General features: G+C 39.4%; 1 protein-coding gene across 1 annotated transcript in view; it reads right to left on the reverse strand.

Annotated features, from left to right (window-relative positions):
* Positions 1-2,126: 2,126 nt before the first annotated feature.
* The window catches only part of LOC147343799 (A disintegrin and metallopeptidase domain 3-like), a 102,716-nt gene continuing 85,713 nt past the window's right edge, over positions 2,127-19,129 (reverse strand). The window contains exons 14-20 of the mRNA XM_086380425.1: positions 17,025-17,220; positions 16,446-16,536; positions 15,970-16,150; positions 8,235-8,321; positions 5,949-6,072; positions 2,797-2,959; positions 2,127-2,184 (exon numbers count right to left, since the gene is read on the reverse strand). Of these exons, the coding sequence (XP_086236551.1) occupies positions 2,127-2,184; positions 2,797-2,959; positions 5,949-6,072; positions 8,235-8,321; positions 15,970-16,150; positions 16,446-16,536; positions 17,025-17,220 (900 nt within the window). The remainder of the gene's footprint in view (positions 2,185-2,796; positions 2,960-5,948; positions 6,073-8,234; positions 8,322-15,969; positions 16,151-16,445; positions 16,537-17,024; positions 17,221-19,129) is intronic.

Genomic DNA, 19,129 nt, shown 5'->3' on the forward strand with positions numbered 1-19,129 from the left:
AAATATTTACTAAGCAAATTGTGAACAATATTTGTGCTACAGTAAATAAAAAGCTGTATGAATGTGAAATAAGGTCAGACAGAGAAAGACAATGTATGATCCCATTTATATGTAGATCAAAAAAACCAAAACAAACAAACAAAAACCTCGTAGATACAGAGAACAAATTGGTGGTTGCCATAGGTAATGGGTTGGAGTGGTGATGAGAAAAACAGGTAAGTTCAAAAGGTACAACTTCTATACAAAAAAATAAATGTCATGGGGATGTAATGGACAGCATGCTGACTATAGTCAACAATAACTAACAGCATATATGAAACTTTCTAAAAGAGTAGATCTTAAAAGACCTCATCAGGAGGAAAACAAAAAATTTGCAACTATGTAACAAATGTTAACTAGACTTACTATGATCATTTTACATTATATACAAAGTATGATACACATGAAACTAATATCATATAAGGTGATTATACCTCATTTTAAAAAAAGAAGTAATTAAATTCCATTCTAAAAAAAGGAAAAACTGAGCAAGTACCTTAACTCTAATTTCAGAAACACACGAGCAATATTAATTTCGTGTAACATAGGCCATGTCCTTCATATGTGCTTTCCCTCACTCTTTGTGATCTTACATTTTCTCACCTTCCCCATATTCTATACTGCCCCATCTCTACTCATCGTCATTCAGTTTAGTTCAGCCGCTCAGTCATGTCCGAATCTTTGCAACCCCATGGACTATAGCACGCCAGGCTTCCCTGTCCATCACCAATTCCAATTCGCATCACTGGCCCCATATATTCTATGCTGACCCATCTCTATTTATTGTCTCTGGCCCCATATTCTGTGCTGCCCCGTCTCTATTCATCATTCAGTTCAGTTCAGCCACTCAGTTGTGTCAGAATCTTTGTGACCCCATGAACTGCAGCACGCTAGGCCTCCCTGTCCATCATCAATTCCTGGGGTTTACCCAAACTCATGTCCCTTGAGTTGGTGATGCCATCCAACCATCCCATCCTCTGTTGTCCCCTTCTCCTCCTGCCCCCAGTCTTTCCTAGCATCAGGGTCTTTTCAAATGAGTCAGCTCTTCACATTAAGTGGCCAGGGTATTGGAGTTTCAGCTTCAACATCAGTCCTTCCAATGAACACCCAGGACTGATCTCCTTTAGGATGGACTGATTGGATCTCCTTGCAGTCCAAGGAACTCTCAAGAGTCTTCTCGAACACCACAGTTCAAAAGCATCAATTCTTTGGCACTCAGCTTTTGTTATAGTCCAACTCTCACATCCATACATGACTACTGGAAAAATCATGGCCTTGACTACATGGACCTTTGTTGACAAAGTAATGTCTCTGCTTTTTAATATGCTGTCTAGCTTGGTCATATCGTTCCTTCCAAGAAGTAAGTGTCTTTTAATTTCATGGCTGCAATCACCATCTGCAGTGATTTTGGAGTGCCTCCGCCCCCGCCCCCCAAAATAAAGTCAGCCACTGTTTCCCCATCTATTTCCCATGAAGTGATGGGACCAGATGCCATGATCTTCGTTTTCTGAATGTTGAGCTTTAAGCCAACTTTTTCACTCTCCTCTTTCACTCTCATCAAGAGGCTCTTTAGTTCTTCCTCACTTTCTGCCATAAGGATGGTGTCCTCTGCATATCTGAGGTTTTGGATATTTCTCCCAGCAATCTTGATTCCAGCTTGTGCTTCCTCCAGCCCAGCATTTCTCATGATGTACTCTGCATATAAGTTAAATAAGGAGGGTGACAATATACAACCTTGATGTACTCCTAATCCTATTTGGAATCAGTCTGTTGTTCCATGTCCAGTTCTAACTGTTGCTTCCTGACTTGCATACAGGTTTCTCAAGAGGTAGGTCAGGTGGTCTTGGTATTCCCATCTCTTTCAGAATTTTCCACAGTTGATTGTGATCCATACAGTCAAAGGCTTTGGCATAGTCAATAAAGTAGAAATAGATGTTTTTCTGGAACTCTTTTACCTTCCAGCATATTCTGGCTTCTTGGCACCACCAAATGTCAAGACAAGGAAAATGGGGTTGCTTAGGAAGTAGACAGAACCGTCTAAAGCAATTATAGCCAACATGACTTTCTACTAGAAAGATACTGAGGATTTACTGAGTAAATTCAGTTGTTCCTGGGCCTATTTGGGCATGAAGGATACCCACGTGCCTAAAGTTTGAAAAAAAATCTGGTATATTTGTAAACATTTGGTAGAATTATAAGCATTATCAGTGACTTATAAGCCACCATTTGGTGGCTCAAATGGTAAAGAATCTGCCTGCAGTGCAGGAGTGAAAGTGAAAGTCGCTCAGTCATGTCCGACTCTTTGAGAGAGTTCATGGAATTTTCCAGGCCAGAGTACTAGCGTGGGTAGCCTTTCCCTTCTCCAGGGAGTCTTCCCAACCCAGGGATCAAATCCAGGTCTCCAGCATTGCAGGCAGATTCTTTACAAGCTGAGTCACAAGGGAAGCCCTTGGTGCTGGAGATGCCTGTTCAATTCCCTGGGTTGGGAAGATCCCCTGGAGGAGGGCATGGCAAATCACTCCAGTATTCCTGCCAGGAGAATCCCCATGGAAAGAGGAGCCTGGTGGGCTACAGTCAATGGATTCACAAAGAATCTGACATGACTGAGAGACTAAGAACACACACACACACACACACACACAAACACAAGCATTAAGCCAATCCATACGAGTCCCTATTTATAATATTCTGAATAACATTTGAATTTTCTCATAAAGCCTTTCAAATATTAAATATAAAAACAATGTGTTTACTTACCCCCCACTTATTGTTCCCTCTTTGTTCCAAAATATCTTCATTTTATTCCATTTAAGAGCAATGATAGCAGTTAAAATGAAGAAAGGTAAGAGTACGTAGAAACTGATCATCAGGTTATTTTTTTGAGAGGCACGACGTCGTTTTATCAAGTATGCAGTTTTAGCTGAAGACAGAACAATATCTTTTAACTTTTAAAAAATGATACATTTTAGTAATTTGAATTATAAAAATTTGGAATTCAAATAATATAATCATAGAATAAATAAATTTAAACTTAAAAGTGCTTTCCAAACTTCTGTGACTATACTCCAAAGTGCATTATATATTTCTTTTAAATATATATAATTTAATATTTATATGTATATTTAATGTTTATGTGTTACATTCTAACGTATTTCATTCTATCATACTATCATATTCCTATCATACTGCACTGCTACTTAGAATATATTAGGTTGATATTACCTAACAGATCTAACAGATTCCTCTATTTAAAAAAAAGGAGAGAAAAGAAAAAAAAAAAGCTCCCTGGGAGAAAGGAATGGCTACCCACTCCAATATTCTTGCCTGGGAAATCTCATGGACACAGGAGCCTGGCAGGCTCCATGGGGTTGCAAAAAGTCAGACACGACTTAGCAACTAACACTAACACTCTCGCTCTCAGCGTGGATTTTTTAGTTCCAAGTCACCCTTTGGGGAATGGCCTCATTTTACACTGCCTTGTGTAAAAATAAAGACTAGTATTTAAGACCAAAAAAAAAAGAATGTTTTAAAAATTATTTAGTGAAAATTACAGATAGAACTGAGGCTAATTAAAAAGAAACAGTAATAGTAGGTGAGGTTAAATTTACATAACAAATGTATAAAGTGATATTGTTTTAATTTTGATTGCATTAATTTAAAAAGTTGATATTCCTCTTGGTGTTACAAAGATATTGGATAAAACTAGAAAAGTAAATCTATTGGTCCAAATAATCAAAAGGAATAAACCAGAAAATTAAAATTAAAAAAATATAAATCAAGCAATCAGAATTACCACCAAACCAATTATGATGATATTGTGTGTATTCGTGGACATACTCAATTGTCTAAATCTTTGTGACCCCATGGACTGTAGCCTGCCAGGTTCTTTTGTCCATTGAATTTTTCAGGCAAGAATACTGGAGTGGGTTGCCATTCCCTTCTCAGTGGATCTTCCCCTCTCATGGATTGAACCCAGATCTCTTGCATCTCCTGCATTGGCAGGTGGATTCTTTGCCTCTGCACCACCTCATGATATTAAGTGTAAACAAATTTAATGCCCTCTCAAGATGACAAGAGAATCTGTGCCACTGAAACACAGGTACAGTCCAATTATATGTTGATTCAAAGTAATTTACCAAGCTGCTGTATATCACAGAGAGCTCAGCTCGGGCCTCTGTGATGACCTAGAGGGGTGGAGATGAGAGGGAAGCTCAAGAGGGAAGGGATATATGTATACTTATAGCTGACTCATATTGTTGTACAGCAGAAACTAACACAACATTGGAAAGCAATTATACTCCAATTAAAAAATAAATTAAAAAGCATCTGGTTTTCAAAAACTTTTGTATATGAATCCAAATTTTATTTTCCCATATGTAGCAAGACATTTTAAATACCTTGCAACATTAAAGCAAGCAAAAAAAAAAAAACAAACAAACAACTTTTAACGTATATGCAGAGTACATCATGCAAAATGCTGGGCTGGATGAATCACAAGTTGGAATCAAGAATCTCTTTCGCTGGGAGAAATATCAACAAGCTCACCTATGCAGATGATACCACTCCAACAGCAGAAAGTGAAGAGGAACTAAAGAGCCTCTTGATGAGAGTGAAAGAGGAGAGTGAAAAAATTGGCTTAAAGCACAACACTCAGAAAACAAAGATCATGGCATCTGGTCCTATCACTTCATGCCAAACAGAAGGGGAAAAAGTGGTAGCAGTGTCAGATTTTCTTTCTTTGGGCTCCAAAATCACTGGGGATGGTAAAGGCAGCCATGAAATTAAAAGGTACTTGATCCTTGGAAGGAAAGTTATGACACACCTAGACAGGGTATTAAAAAGCAGAGACATCAGGGAGAGGGTGGGATGATTTGGGAGAATGGCATTGAAATATGTATAATATCATATATGAAGCGAGTCGCCAGTCCAGGTTCGATGCATGATACTGAATGCTTGGGGCTGGTGCACTGGGACGACCCAGAGGGATGGTATGCGGAGGGAAGAAGGAGGAGGGTTCAGGATGGGGAACACGTGTATACCTGTGGCGGATTCATGTTGATATGTGGCAAAACCAATACAATATTGTAAAGTTAAAAAATTTTTTAAAAAAGCTAAAAAAATAAAAATAAAAAGCAGAGACATCAATTTGCTGACAAAGGTACATCTAGTCAAGACAATTGTTTTTCCAGTTATCATGTACAGATATGAGAGTTGGACCATAAAGATGGCTGAGTGCTGAAGAATTGATGCTTTCGAGTTGTGGTGCTGAAGGAGACTCTTGAGAGTCCCTTGGACAGCAAGGAGATCAAACCAGTCAATCCTAAAGGAAATCAACCCTGAATATTCACTGGAAGGACTGATGCTGAAGTTTCAATACTTTGGCCACCTGATGTGAAGAGCCTACTCAAGCTGGGAAAGATTGAAGGCAAAAGGATAAGGGGGAGACAAAAGATGAGATGGTTGGATGTCATTACTGACTCAGTGGACATGAATGTGAGCAAACTCTAGGAGATAGTGAAGGACAGGGAAGCCTGGCAGTGATGCAGTTCATGGGATCGCCTAAGAGTCAAGTGTGACTTAGTGACTGAACAGCAACAAATCTAGAAAATTGCTGTATAAATCGAAAAATTTGGGAAACCATGGTTAAAATTAAGATGACACATTAAAATGTTCATGGCTAGATTTGAATTAAAAAAGCACATACAAAATTTTGATTGACAACATAATCTATAGCTGTGCTATTTATAATAGCACTACAAAGTGACAGTTTACATTTAATTAGGTAAAGTAAAGTGAAAATGTTAGTTCCTTAATTGCATTCTCCATATGTCCAGTGCTTAATAGCCACATAGACAGTGGGGCTTTAAGGATACAGAAGGCTCTGCTGGAGCAGTGATTTAATTACTAACATTCATCAGTTTCTAAATTCCAAAATCCATCATCGATACTTCCTCCTGGTGATAAGGCTATTTCCTCACAATCTGGGGGCACATATCCAACATCACAGTGACAATGTAAGCGAGTATTGCAAATCTGGAATGAAATCAAAATAAAGAAGACCATTTTATATGTCATATAAAATTTAAGTGGATTAGTATTGATTGTGAGCCAAAGCAAACGATTAAAGTAATGCAATTTGGTATGTTACAGGCTGTTTTTACTTTAATGTGGAAAATAAGTATAAAGATGAAATGCAATGCAAGAAATGTCCATTCAATGCTTTTTAAATGTTACAGAGGGTTTCTCTAATTTCTCTCTTCAATAAAAGTAGACAACATTCTTGATACACCTGAAAATATAGAACTGTCTCTTTTAAAAAGGCATAGAAATTATAAAGCTAAAAATTATAGCAGGAGTTGAAATTTATTATGAATTGTGCCAGATATTTATAAAACTGTTGTAAGAGTCAACTTTTATGAAACACGGGGAGAAAACTAAAGGGTGGAGCTTACTTATTCAGGTACAGTAAGAAAAGTTGATTTTGCTAGAAAATAGGAAGGCTAGGCGGCTTCCCTGGTAGCTCAGCTGGTAAAGAATCCACCTGCAATGCAGGAGATCCTGGTTCAATTTTTGGGTTGGGAGGATCCCCTGGAGAAGGGATAGGCTACCCACTCCAATATTCTTGGGCTTCCCTGGTAGCTGAGACAGTAAAGAATTCAGCCTGCAACATGGCAGACCTGGGTTCGATCCCTGGGTTGGGAAGATGCCCTGGAGGAGGGCATGGCAACTCACTCCAGTGTTTTTGCCTGGATAAGCCCCAAGGACAGAGGAGCCTGGCAGGCTATGGTCCATGGGGTCGCAAAGAGTCGGACATGATGGCGACTAAGCGCAGCACAGCACAGGAAGGCTAGAATATATTTATAAATATGACCTTATGGATAAATCAAAAGATGGGTCAGAAGCAGATAAGGAATCTAGGGATAAATTCAGGCAAAATTAAATTGAAATTAAATAATAAAGGAATGGAACATAAAAGAAATTGTAAATAAAAGGATGTGTAAATAGGAAGTAAATTTTGATACAAGACACACAGACAGGTCAATTTTTCCAGGGTTACTATAGAAAATATGAAGCATCAAGATAATGGGAGATACTAACTATCAATAACCTCAGACATGCAGATGACACACCCTTATGGCAGAAAGTGAAGAGGAACTAAAAAGCCTCTTGATGAAAGTGAAAGAGGAGAGTAAAAAGTTGGCTTAAAACTCAACATTCAGAAAACGAAGATCATGGCATCTGGTCCCATCATTTCATGGGAAATAGATGGGGAAACAGTGTCAGACTTTATTTTTTTGGGCTCCAAAATCACTGCAGTTGGTGACTGCAGCCATGAAATTAAAAGACGCTTACTCCTTGGAAGAAAAGTTATGACCAACCTAGATAGCATATTGAAAAGCAGAGACATTACTTTGCCAACAAAGGTTCGTCTAGTCAAGGCTATGGTTTTTCCAGTGGTCATGTATGGATGTGAGAGTTGGACTGTCAAGAAAGCTGAGTGCCGAAGGATTGATGCTTTTGAACTGTGGTGTTGGAGGAGACTCTTGAGAGTCCCTTGGATTGCAAGGAGATCCAACCAGTCCATTCTGAAGGCGATCGCCCTGGGATTTCTTTGGAAGGAATGATGCTAAAGCTGAAACTCCAGTACTTTGGCCACCTCATGCAAAGAGTTGACTCATTGGAAAAGACTCTAATGCCGGGAGGAATTGGGGGCAGGAGGAGAAGGGGATGACAGAGGATGAGATGGTTGGATGGTATCACTGACTCGATGGGCATGAGTTTGAGTGAACTCCAGGAAATGGTGATGGACAGGGAGGCCTGGCATGCTGCGATGCATGGGGTCACAAAGAGTCGGACGTGACTGAGTGACTGATCTGAACTGAACTGATATACATGTAACACTAAATATATCTATTTCCAAAAGTTTGCAGTCTTATCCAACATTGTAATAGCTTATGTTTCATATTGCAATTTTGTACAAAGTTTAAAAGTTTTTAGCTCATGAAGTGTGCAGTGATCTGATAGAATACCTAGAACAGGCACATATGTATAAATAATGAAATTTGGTTTCTACATTTAACTGAAATTCTCCAAAGAAATTTCCACATCCATTAATCTGAAGCTTATTATTATCTTGTGGGATGTTATGATATGTATTTTAAAACTATACATAAAATAGAGTAACAATTACATACCCCATGTCCTTTGCATTTGGTAAGTGGGTCACAATCTTGATACTGTGTATATTGATGGATTGCCTTGCAAGCTCCATTGTCACAAAACTAAAATGATGAAACAACCAACAACTTTAAAGTCAGGAATTCATTGACTGTACTTATTATAAGAAATTAGATACACAATATGATATATACTTAGGATGAACTTGAATTTCATAACATCTACTCATTCTAATAAAAAACTTGAAGTCAAACATCAAGTTTTCACAATAAGAGATTGCTTCCATTGAAGGAGGAGGCTTGTGAGTTTACTAATAGCCAATGAAAATTATTAAAGTATTGTAATTTGGTATGTTACAGGAGGTTTTTTATTTTAATGTGGAAAAGGATTTTAAAAATAAAATACAAGAAATGTCCATTCAGTGCTTCTCAAGTGCCATAGAGATTTTCTCTAGTTTGTCTCCTCAGTAAAAGTAGACAACATTCTTGATACACCTGAAAACATAGAACTTTTCTATGTCTTTTCTACAAGGCATAGAAATTATGAAGCTAAAAATTATAGCTGGTATAAAAACAAAACAAGCCAAATTTTAATGAGCATTTGAAATGGGCCTTTGCACTTTCTATGCATTTTTATATATATGCTCACATAGACCTTGAGAGAGAGATATTTTTATCCACATTTTATATTTGATGAGAATTAAATGTACACTTTTTAGGGCATGTCACCACTGACTGACAGAACCAGTATTCAGTGCAAGAACTACTTTAATCATAGAGCCCACTGATCAATGCTCAATACCAGTGCTTCAACCAGTCATTTTTACATTCTTCTAACTTTAATAACAGTATCTCTTGTCTTTTACAAAAGCAATGTTCTCCTTCATACCTCAGTTTATCTATCTTTGAATTTGAAATAGAAATTATACCCAAGTCATAGGTTATAAGGATGAAATAATTTATTACACATAAAGGAACAAAAATAGTTTGGGACATAGCAAATGCTCACTAAATACAAATTTGTGTTTTAGTTATTTATTTAACCTGATTTTGATGTAGACTGCATGTTAATATTCCTCTATCAAAATTTTAATTTAATTTGAATACTCTGGGGGACATGTTCTAAGATTGTCTGCCCACTTTTCTCAAGTTATCTGAGAATATCCAACAGATGATGAAGTCTAGAAACATTCGTTATTTTCTATCACTATTGGCAAGTAAATATATGGACAAAGGTCCGTCTAGTCAAAGCTATGGCTTTTCCAGTAGTCATGTAGGATGTGTTCAGTTCAGTCACTCAGTCCTGTGCGTGTGTGTGTCCAGGTACATATATACTGGGATGTGTGTGTCTACGCATGTGTATATATACACTGGGGTATGTGTGTGTGCCCATGTACATATATACTGGGGTACGTGTGTGTGTGTGCACAGGTACATATATACTGGGATGTGTGTGTGTGCACATGTACATGCATACTGGGATATGTGTGTCTACACATGTGTATATATACACTGGGGGATGTGTGTGTGCACATGTACATATATACTGGGGTACGTGTGTGTGTGTGTGTACAGGTACATATATACTCAGATATGTGTGTGTGTGCACATGAACATGCATACTGGGATATGTGTGTGTACACATGTATATACACACTGGGGTACATGTGTGTGCACATGTACATATATATTGTGGTACACATAGATGTGCATATATATATATATATATATATACATATATATGCTGCTAAGTCGCTTCAGTTGTGTCCGACTCTGTGCGACCCCATAGATGGCAGCCCACTAGGCTCTTCCATCCCTGGGATTCTCCAGGCAAGAACACTGGAGTGGGTTGCCATTTCCTTCTCCAATGCATGAAAGTGAAAAGTGAAAGTGAAGTCGCTCAGTCGTGCCTGACTCTTAGCGACCCCATGGACTGCAGCTTACCAGGCTCCTCTGTCCATGGGATTTTCCAGGAAAGAGTACTGGAATGGGGTGCCACCACCTCCTCTGATATATAAGTACATATACACACACACATAGTGGGGGTATACCCACTATGATACCTGATACCTATGACTCTGATACCAACCAAGTGTCCAAGAATTCAATTCAACTCATTCTGACATTATCTATCTGCAGTTAGAATCAAATTCCACAAGTTAAAAGGCTCAGTCCGACAAGACTCTTCCCCTTTCAGACACCAGATTCATGTCTTTATCCTTCTGACCAACTGGCTATATATTAGAGGAAAAGCGCGGGTGGCTGCGACCGGCGCACTGAAGCACAGCCGAGAAGAGCTACCCCACATCCGAGGTCAGGGGCAGAAGCCGGGAGGACCCCATGCTGGAAGGGCAGTGGCCAAGAGGAGTTACCCCACGTCCGAGGTCAGGGGCAGTGGGTGAGAGTGCCAGGCTGCGATGGCTCAGGAACGACCGGGAGGAGCTACCCCATGTCTGAGGTCAGGAGCCGCGGCCAGGAGGAGCTACCCCGCGTCCGAGGTCAGGGGCTGTGGCCAGGAGGAGCTACCCCACACCTGAGGCCAGGGGCGGCGGCTGGGAGGACAAACCTCACGTCCATGGAGTGGTGGCTACGTGGGCGCAGGAGGGCCTAGAGGAGCTATCCCACGTTGAAGGTCAGGGAGGGCGGTGGTGAGGAGATACCCCTCCTTCAAGGTAAGGAGCAATGACTGCACTTTGCTGGAGCAGCCATGAAGAGATACCCCACGCCCAAGGTAAGAGAAACCCAGGTAAGACAGTAGGTGTTGCAAGGGGGCATCAGAGGGCAGACACACTGAAACCATACTCACATAAACCTAGTCAATCTAATCACACGAGGACCACAGCCTTATCTAATTCAATGAAACCAAGCCATGCCCGTGGGGCACCCAAGACGGGCGGGTCATGGTGGAGAGATCTGACAGAATGTGGTCCACTGGAGAAGGGAATGGCAAACCACTTCAGTATTCTTGCCTTGAGAACCCCATGAACAGTATGAAAAGGCAAAATGATAGGATACTGAAAGAGGAATTCCCCAGGTCAGTAGGTGCCCAATATGCTACTGGAGGTCAGTGGAGAAATAACTCCAGAAAGAATGAAGGGATGGAGCCAAAGCAAAAACAATACCCAGCTGTGGATGTGACTGGTGATAGAAGCAAGGTCCGATGCTGTATAGAGCAATATTGCATAGGAACCTGGAATGTCAGGTCCATGAATCAAGGCAAATTGGAAGTGGTCAAACAAGAGATGGCAAGAGTGAATGTCGACATTCTAGGAATCAGTGAACTAAAATGGACTGGTATAGGTAAATTTAACTCAGATGACCATTATATCTACTACTGTGGGCAGGAATCCCTCAGAAGAAATGGAGTAGCCATCATGGTCAACAAAAGAGTCCGAAATGCAGTACTTAGATACAATCTCAAAAATGACAGAATGATCTCTGTTCATTTCCAAGGCGAACCATTCAATATCACAGTAATCCAAGTCTATGCCCCAACCAGTAACGCTGAAGAAGCTGAAGTTGAACGGTTCTATGAAGACCTACAACACCTTTTAGAACTAACACCCAAAAAAGATGTCCTTTTCATTATAGGGGACTGGAATGCAAAAGTAGGAAGTCAAGAAACACCTGGAGTAACAGGCAAATTTGGCCTTGGAATATGGAATGAAGCATGGCAAAGACTAATAGAGTTTTGCCAAGAAAATGCACTGGTCATAGCAAACACCCTCTTCCAACAGCACAAGAGAAGACTCTAGACATGGACATTACCAGATGCTCAACACCGAAATCAGATTGATTATATTCTTTGCAGCCAAAGATGGAGAAGCTCTATACAGTCAACAAAAACAAGACCAGGAGCTGACTGTGGCTCAGATCATGAACTCCTTATTACTAAATTCAGACTTAAATTGAAGAAAGTAGGGAAAACCACTAGACCATTCAGGTATGACCTAAATCAAATCCCTTATGATTATACAGTGGAAGTGAGAAAGAGATTTAAGGGCCTAGATCAGATAGAGTGCCTGATGAACTATGGACAGAAGTTTGTGACATTGTATAGGAGACAGAGACCATCCGCATGGAAAAGAAATGCAAAAAAGCAAAATGGCTGTCTGGGGAGGCCTTAAAAATAGCTGTGAAAAGAAGAGAAGCAAAAAGCAAAGGAGAAAAGGAAAGGTATAAGCATCTGAATGCAGAGTTCCAAAGAATAGCAAGGAGAGAGAAGAAAGCCTTCCTCAGCGATCAACACAAAGAGATAGAGGAAAACAACAGAATGGGAAAGACTGGAGATCTCTTCAAGAAAATTAGAGATACCAAGGGAACATTTCACGCAAAGATGGGCTCGATAAAGCACAGAAATGGTATGGACCTAACAGAAGCAGAAGATATAAGAAGAGGTGGCAAGAATACACAGAAAAGCTGTACAAAAAAGATTTTCACGACCCAGATAATCATGATGGTGTGATCACTGACCTAGAGCCAGACATCCTGGAATGTGAAGTCAAGTGGGCCTTAGAAAGCATCACTACGAACAAAGCTAGTGGAGGTGATGGAATGCCAGTTGAGCTATTTCAAATCCTGAAGGATGATGCTGTGAAAGTGCTGCACTCAGTATGCCAGCAAATTTGGAAAACTCAGCAGTGGCCACAGGACTGGAAAAGGTCAGTTTTCATTCCAGTCCCAAAGAAAGGCAATGCCAAAGAATGCTCAAACTACCGCACAATTGCACTCATCTCACATGCTAGTAGAGTAATGGTCAGAATTCTCCAAGCCAGGGTTCAGCAATACGTGAACTGTGAACTTCCTGATGTTCAAGCTGGTTTTAGAAAAGGCAGAGGAATCAGAGATCAAATTGCCAACATGCTCTGGATCATCGAAAAAGCAAGAGAGTTCCAGCAAAACATCTATTTCTGCTTTATTGACTATGCCAAAGCCTTTGACTGTGTGTATCACAATAAACTGTGGGAAATTCTGAAAGAGATGGGAATACCAGACCACCTGACCGGCCTCTTGAGAAATCTGTATGCAGGTCAGGAAGCAACAGTTAGAACTGGACATGGAACAACAGACTGGTTCCAAATAGGAAAGGGAGTACGTCAAGGCTGTATATTGTCACTCTGCTTATTTAACTTATGTGCAGAGTACATCATGAGAAACGCTGGACTGGAAGAAACACAAGCTGGAATCAAGATTGCCGGGAGAAATATCAATAACCTCAGATATGCAGATGACACCATCCTTGTGGCAGAAAGTGAAGAGGAACTAAAAGGCCTCTTGATGAAAGTGAAAGTGGAGAGTGAAAAAGTTGGCTTAAAGCTCAACATTCAGAAAATGAAGATCATGGCATCTGGTCCCATCACTTCATGGGAAATAGATGGGGAAACAGTGGAAACAGTGCCAGACTTTATTTTTTGGGGCTCCAAAATCACTGCAGATGGTGACTGCAGCCATGAAATTAAAAGATGCTTACTCCTTGGAAGGAAAGTTATGTCCAACCTAGATACCATATTCAAAAGCAGAGACATTACTTTGCCAACAAAGGTCCATCTAGTCAAGGCTATGGTTTTTCCTGTGGTCATGTATGGATGTAAGAGTTGGACTGTGAAGAAGGCTGAGCACTGAAGAATTGATGCTTTTGAACTGTGGTGTTGGAGAAGACTCTTGAGAGTCCCTTGGACTCAAGGAGATCCAACCAGTCCATTCTAAAGGAGATCAGCCCTGGGATTTCTTTGGAAGGAATAATGCTAAAGCTGAAACTCCAGTACTTTGGCTCCCTCATGCGAAGAGTTGACTCATTGGAAATGACTCTGATGCCGGGAGGGCTTGGGGGCAGGAGGAGAAGGGGACGACAGAGGACGAGATGGCTGGATGGCATCACTGACTCGATGGACATGAGTCTGAGTGAACTCTGGGAGTTGGTGATGGACATGGAGGCCTGGCGTGCTGTGATTCATGGGGTCGCAAAGAGTTGGACACGACCGAGCAACTGAACTGAACTGTACTGAACTGATGGCTCCCTCTCTGGTTTGATAATTTGCTAATTTGGCTCACAAAACTCAGGGAAAGACTTCACTTATGTTTACTAATTTATGGGAAAGAATATAATTCAGGAACATCCAAATGGAAGAGATGCACAGGTCAAGTTATGTTGTTGGGCAAGAGGAAGTGTCATTGTCTCCATGTCCTCTCCAGGCACATCCTCATTTCAACACATTGCGTTCACCAACTTACAAACTATCTTGAGTCTAATCATTCAAAAATTTTTACAGAGTCCAGTTTCCAGCCATATCATTCCCTTTATTGATGCTGTGAGTGGAGCTTAAAGCTCCACCCCATTAGTCAATTCGTCTTTCTGGTGACCAGCATACTCTGAAGCATCAAGAGGCACCACCCTGTTACCTCGTTAGCATAAATTCAGATTTCTTTGGATGAATCTCATTATGAATAACACCAAATATTCCTGTCAGGAAATTCTAAGGTTTAGGAGCTCAGGGCCAGAAATCAAGGGAAAAGCCCAAATTAATTTTCTTGTGTGTGTTAAACCACATTATACTATTATACCATTACATTGCTTTTTTTGTATTTAATGAATAATTAAATTAGTTAATAATTTTACATATTTACTCTGCCATATTTATGGTAAACGTGATTGCATTGTGTTTTAAATGATGCTTAGAGGGATGACATATTACTTCATAATGCAGTCAGTATCAGTATGTTCCTTTGTGATTGAAAGTGAAAGTTGCTCACTCTTGTCCAACTCTTTGCCAGCTTCATGGACTGTAGCCTGCCAGACTCCTCTGTCCCTGGAATTATTCAGGCAAGAATACTGGAATGGGTAGCCTATCCCTTTTCTAGGGGATCTTCCCAACCCAGGAATCGAACTGGGGTCTTCTGCATTGTAGGCGGATTCTTTACAAGCTGAGCTACCAGGGAAGCCATTACATTTATGTGAGACTATCTTTTGCCATTCTGAGATAAGGTTACTATTCACTTCCAATTTCCTCTATTCACTTTTTAAAAATACTGTATTTTAATGTAATTATTTTAATTAAAATGTGAAATAATTGTTTCTGTTTTTACTTTCATATACTAGCTTTTACTGGCACTGTTTTAAAAAATTATTTATGTTTATCAAAGTACTTAAGAAAAACACATAAAATTTAAACTCTGTTTTATTATTGTATCTTGTAGAAGGTCCAATTTTAAACAAGTATGTTTTTGAAGAAAGAACTATGAGAGTAGGCTAATGAGAAAATATTTTAGTTTCATTTCCATTTAATTCTAGTCAAATACTGCAATTTGACTAATTCTAGTCAAATACTGCAATGCTAAATGTTGGCTTTTTTTTTGTTTTCCTTGTTTTTCTCATTATTCAGTTTGTTCTGACCCATTTTTTTCATGTATTATTTGATACTTTTTGTTCTTTGATTACACAAACTGTCACAGACCAGATCCTTGCCTACTCGACAAGTTTATATTCTCAAATGTGACAAAACAAATTCAACTAACTATAGCAAAATTCACAATAAAAAGATAGACAGTGAAGTAAAGGTTCCTTTAGCCAATAGAAAGTGACCTTTTAATTTTACAATGATATAGTAACCAAAATTTATACCATTAATTACAAATTAAAAAATTTTAAGCTCTTTCTCTCTCTCTCTCCCTCTTTCACACACACACACACACACACACACACACACACACAGACATCCATACACCATGTATAGAATCAAGTAAAATTTTTATTTACCTTATTTTCATCACACATGCTTCCATTAGCTGCAACAGTAGGGTCTGGATATCTACGGGTTCTTAGATTTGCTGACATACATATGTGGCCTCCAAGGTAGGTATATTGAACATCAATGTCATTCCTTGATACTATAGCTGAATGTGTCCAGTGGCAAACTAACTTTCCACAAAGATGTTGGCTATCAATAAAGGAAAAAAAAAAAAAACACAAAACTCTTAATGCCCACAGGTCTCTTAGAGACACAAGAGATTAGATAAAAAAACAGTACTAAATATGAGGATAATTCAAAATGTTACTGAGATCATAACACCAAAGCTATTCAGAACGTACACCAACTAATAAAGTGCAACATATAAATTCATCTATATAAACCAGGTTAATCTTTCATTTGCATTAAGTGAGTCTTGGCAGTATACAAACACACAGACACTCACACAGGCATTTGAAAAATGTATAAATTTCTAAGTACATACTGAAAAAAACAAGTTCTTCCTAGACAGTTTCCAAAATCATCGTCTTGATAATTCACTTCTTCTGTACACTGATAACTAGATTCTTTAGCATCTAAAAACATAAACACATTTCCAATTACTCATCTTTAAAAAATTAAAAACTAAAACTGTGGTAAATTAATACTGAAATATCTAAACAACAATGCCTTGTCAATGTCATCTCTTACAAATTTCAGTATTGTCTATTGGCTACACAAGAAAAAGAAACACGTACTGAAAACTATCCACTTAAGAACAGGAGAGCTGGTATGTTAGAGCAGAAATAATTGAGAAATCCTACAGTCTTCTGCACTCTCTCATCTTCAATTCTAAATTCCACTCACTTTCTCCCAACCACCTCAAATTTGACTAATATCCTATTCATTTTCTCCTGTTCTTATTGGGTCTGTTTTACCTCTTGACGTAGTTCAAAGTTACAATGATTTCAATTTTATGTTCAAATTTGGATTTAACAAACAGTCCTTTTTATTTTGGTGTTTTACTGACTTTAGAAAAAAGATAGCTTAAAAATAAAGCTCAGAGGAAAAGATAAATTATTACATTTTCCAAACAAAGTGACGCACTGCTTTGTTCTATCTTGGCATATTCCTCTAAAGCAATAGGAAGATTTATTATTGCACGTTTGTAAGTCGGCAGCTCTCATATCAGGTACACAAAATTCAGATATCCCATTGCAAAATTCTGGAAAATCACATGGATCAGTGCTTCTCCTACACTCTGTTCCTCTATCAAGTATCTGTGAGAAAAGGAAAAACACATATTTGCTTTGAAGTAGTATGCTGCTGCTGCTGCTAAGTCGCTTCAGTCATGTCCGACTCTGTGCGACCCCAGAGATGGTAGCCCACCAGGCTCCCGTCCCTGGGATTCTCCAGGCAAGAACACTGGAGTGGGTTGCCATTTCCTTCTCTAATGCATGAAAGTGAAAAGTGAGAGTGAAGTCGCTCAGTCGTGTCCGACTCTTAGCGACCCCATGGACTGCAGCCCACCAGGCTCCTCTGTCCATGGGATTTTCCAGGCAAGAGTACTGGAGTGGGGTGCCATTGCCTTCTCCCTGAAGTAGTATAACAAATGTAAAAAAATTAAATAACAGCATTGAATTTGTAGCTATCATTTTCATTACCATTATGTTTGTAAGTATTTAAACTATAAATCTGCTTAAAAGTTCTGGTGAAATAGTTTGGAAAGAACCCAAATGCCCCCTAATATGTAAACAAACTGTGGTATGGACAATGGAATGTGTTCAGCCACATAAAGGAATGGAGTACTGATGTATGGTACAAGGTGACTGAAACTCAGAAACACTGTATTTAGTGAAGAAACCAGACACAAGGTTTCCCACTGTATGGTTCTAGTTCTATGAAATGTCCAGAGTAGGGAAATCCTTAGAGACCGAATGCAGTGCTGGTTGCCAGGAACTGAGGGGAAGGGAGAGAGGAGAGCAGGTGCATCATGGGTTGGGGTCTCCTGTTTGGGTGAGGAAGCGACTGTGGAACCAGGTCAAGGCGGTGGCTGCACAACACTGTGAATGCGCTGAATGCTACTCAGCACACTAAATGCACTTTAAAATGGCTAACTTTTCACTGTGTGACTTGAACTTCAATCTAAAAATGGCCCTAGTGAATGTTCTCTTAGTTACAATGCTTTGGTTATCCTGAGTATTCACTTCAAGATAAACAGAAAATATCTGAGATAACACTATGCATATCTGTTTTTCAACTTTTGATTCCTGGGGACTAATCCATTGCACTCCCGAAATATTTTAACTAACTCAGATGCTGGTCTTTCCAGGTTTCTAAAATGTTTCTTAGTGGACACCCTTGTCCTTTTTGCCCTTCAAGTAATTTCCTTTCAGGACTAACTCCACCTCTACTATGAAACTGGTTCTGATTCAGGATGACAATCAGAACACTTCTCCCTAGACACAGTGGTGGGAAATTTAACTTAGAATGTAATGGTAGGTCAGGGCTTCTGCCGCTGCCAGGGCTGGACATAGGTGTTGGGAAAGAGGGGATCCCTCTGCTCTTCTGAAATACCACACAGTATAGACTAGAAAAGCCAGGATCTGCACTGAGCTATCAGTACTGCACACAGGAAAAGCTTGTCTGAGAACTGCCAAGGAAAAGCAAGGATATCCAACTGACGTATAGCACAAGAATCTTGTTGCTCCTGTTTTAAACAAAGATTCACTTGAGCATGATGCTGAACTCATGTCGTATGTAAGCTTCCTGAGTGCTTGTTTCTTATTCTTTGCTCGTCTGTTCATCATCAAGATACAACTGACCCATGATAATTGCTGGTGTGCAGTACCAGACACAGCTTCTTAAAACTTCAGAGAGGAAAGTCTGGGTACTGGCTAAAACATGTTAGTCCCTGTTATGTGTCGGATAATAGCACGTTAAAGTATTGGTATTCCATATCTTTGCACTTGGACTTGTGTCCATCTAAACTGAAAATTTATAAGAAAAAAAAAAAAAACGTTGGATCAAAGCATTACATTTCAGACCATGTCAGTGGAAAGTAGGATGAAAAGTAGACAGATAAAAAAATAAAAAGCCTTTTAAGGTTATGGTCAGTAATGAGAGGCACCTGCAACCCTTGAAAAGACAGCAAAAGCTAGATTTTATGCTATAATATGTAAGAAATTT

This window comes from Bos grunniens, chromosome 27 (genome assembly GCF_055505025.1).
Source record: "Bos grunniens cultivar Pamir isolate PY7600 chromosome 27, Bosgru_T2T1.0, whole genome shotgun sequence".
Taxonomy (NCBI): Eukaryota; Metazoa; Chordata; class Mammalia; order Artiodactyla; family Bovidae; genus Bos; species Bos grunniens.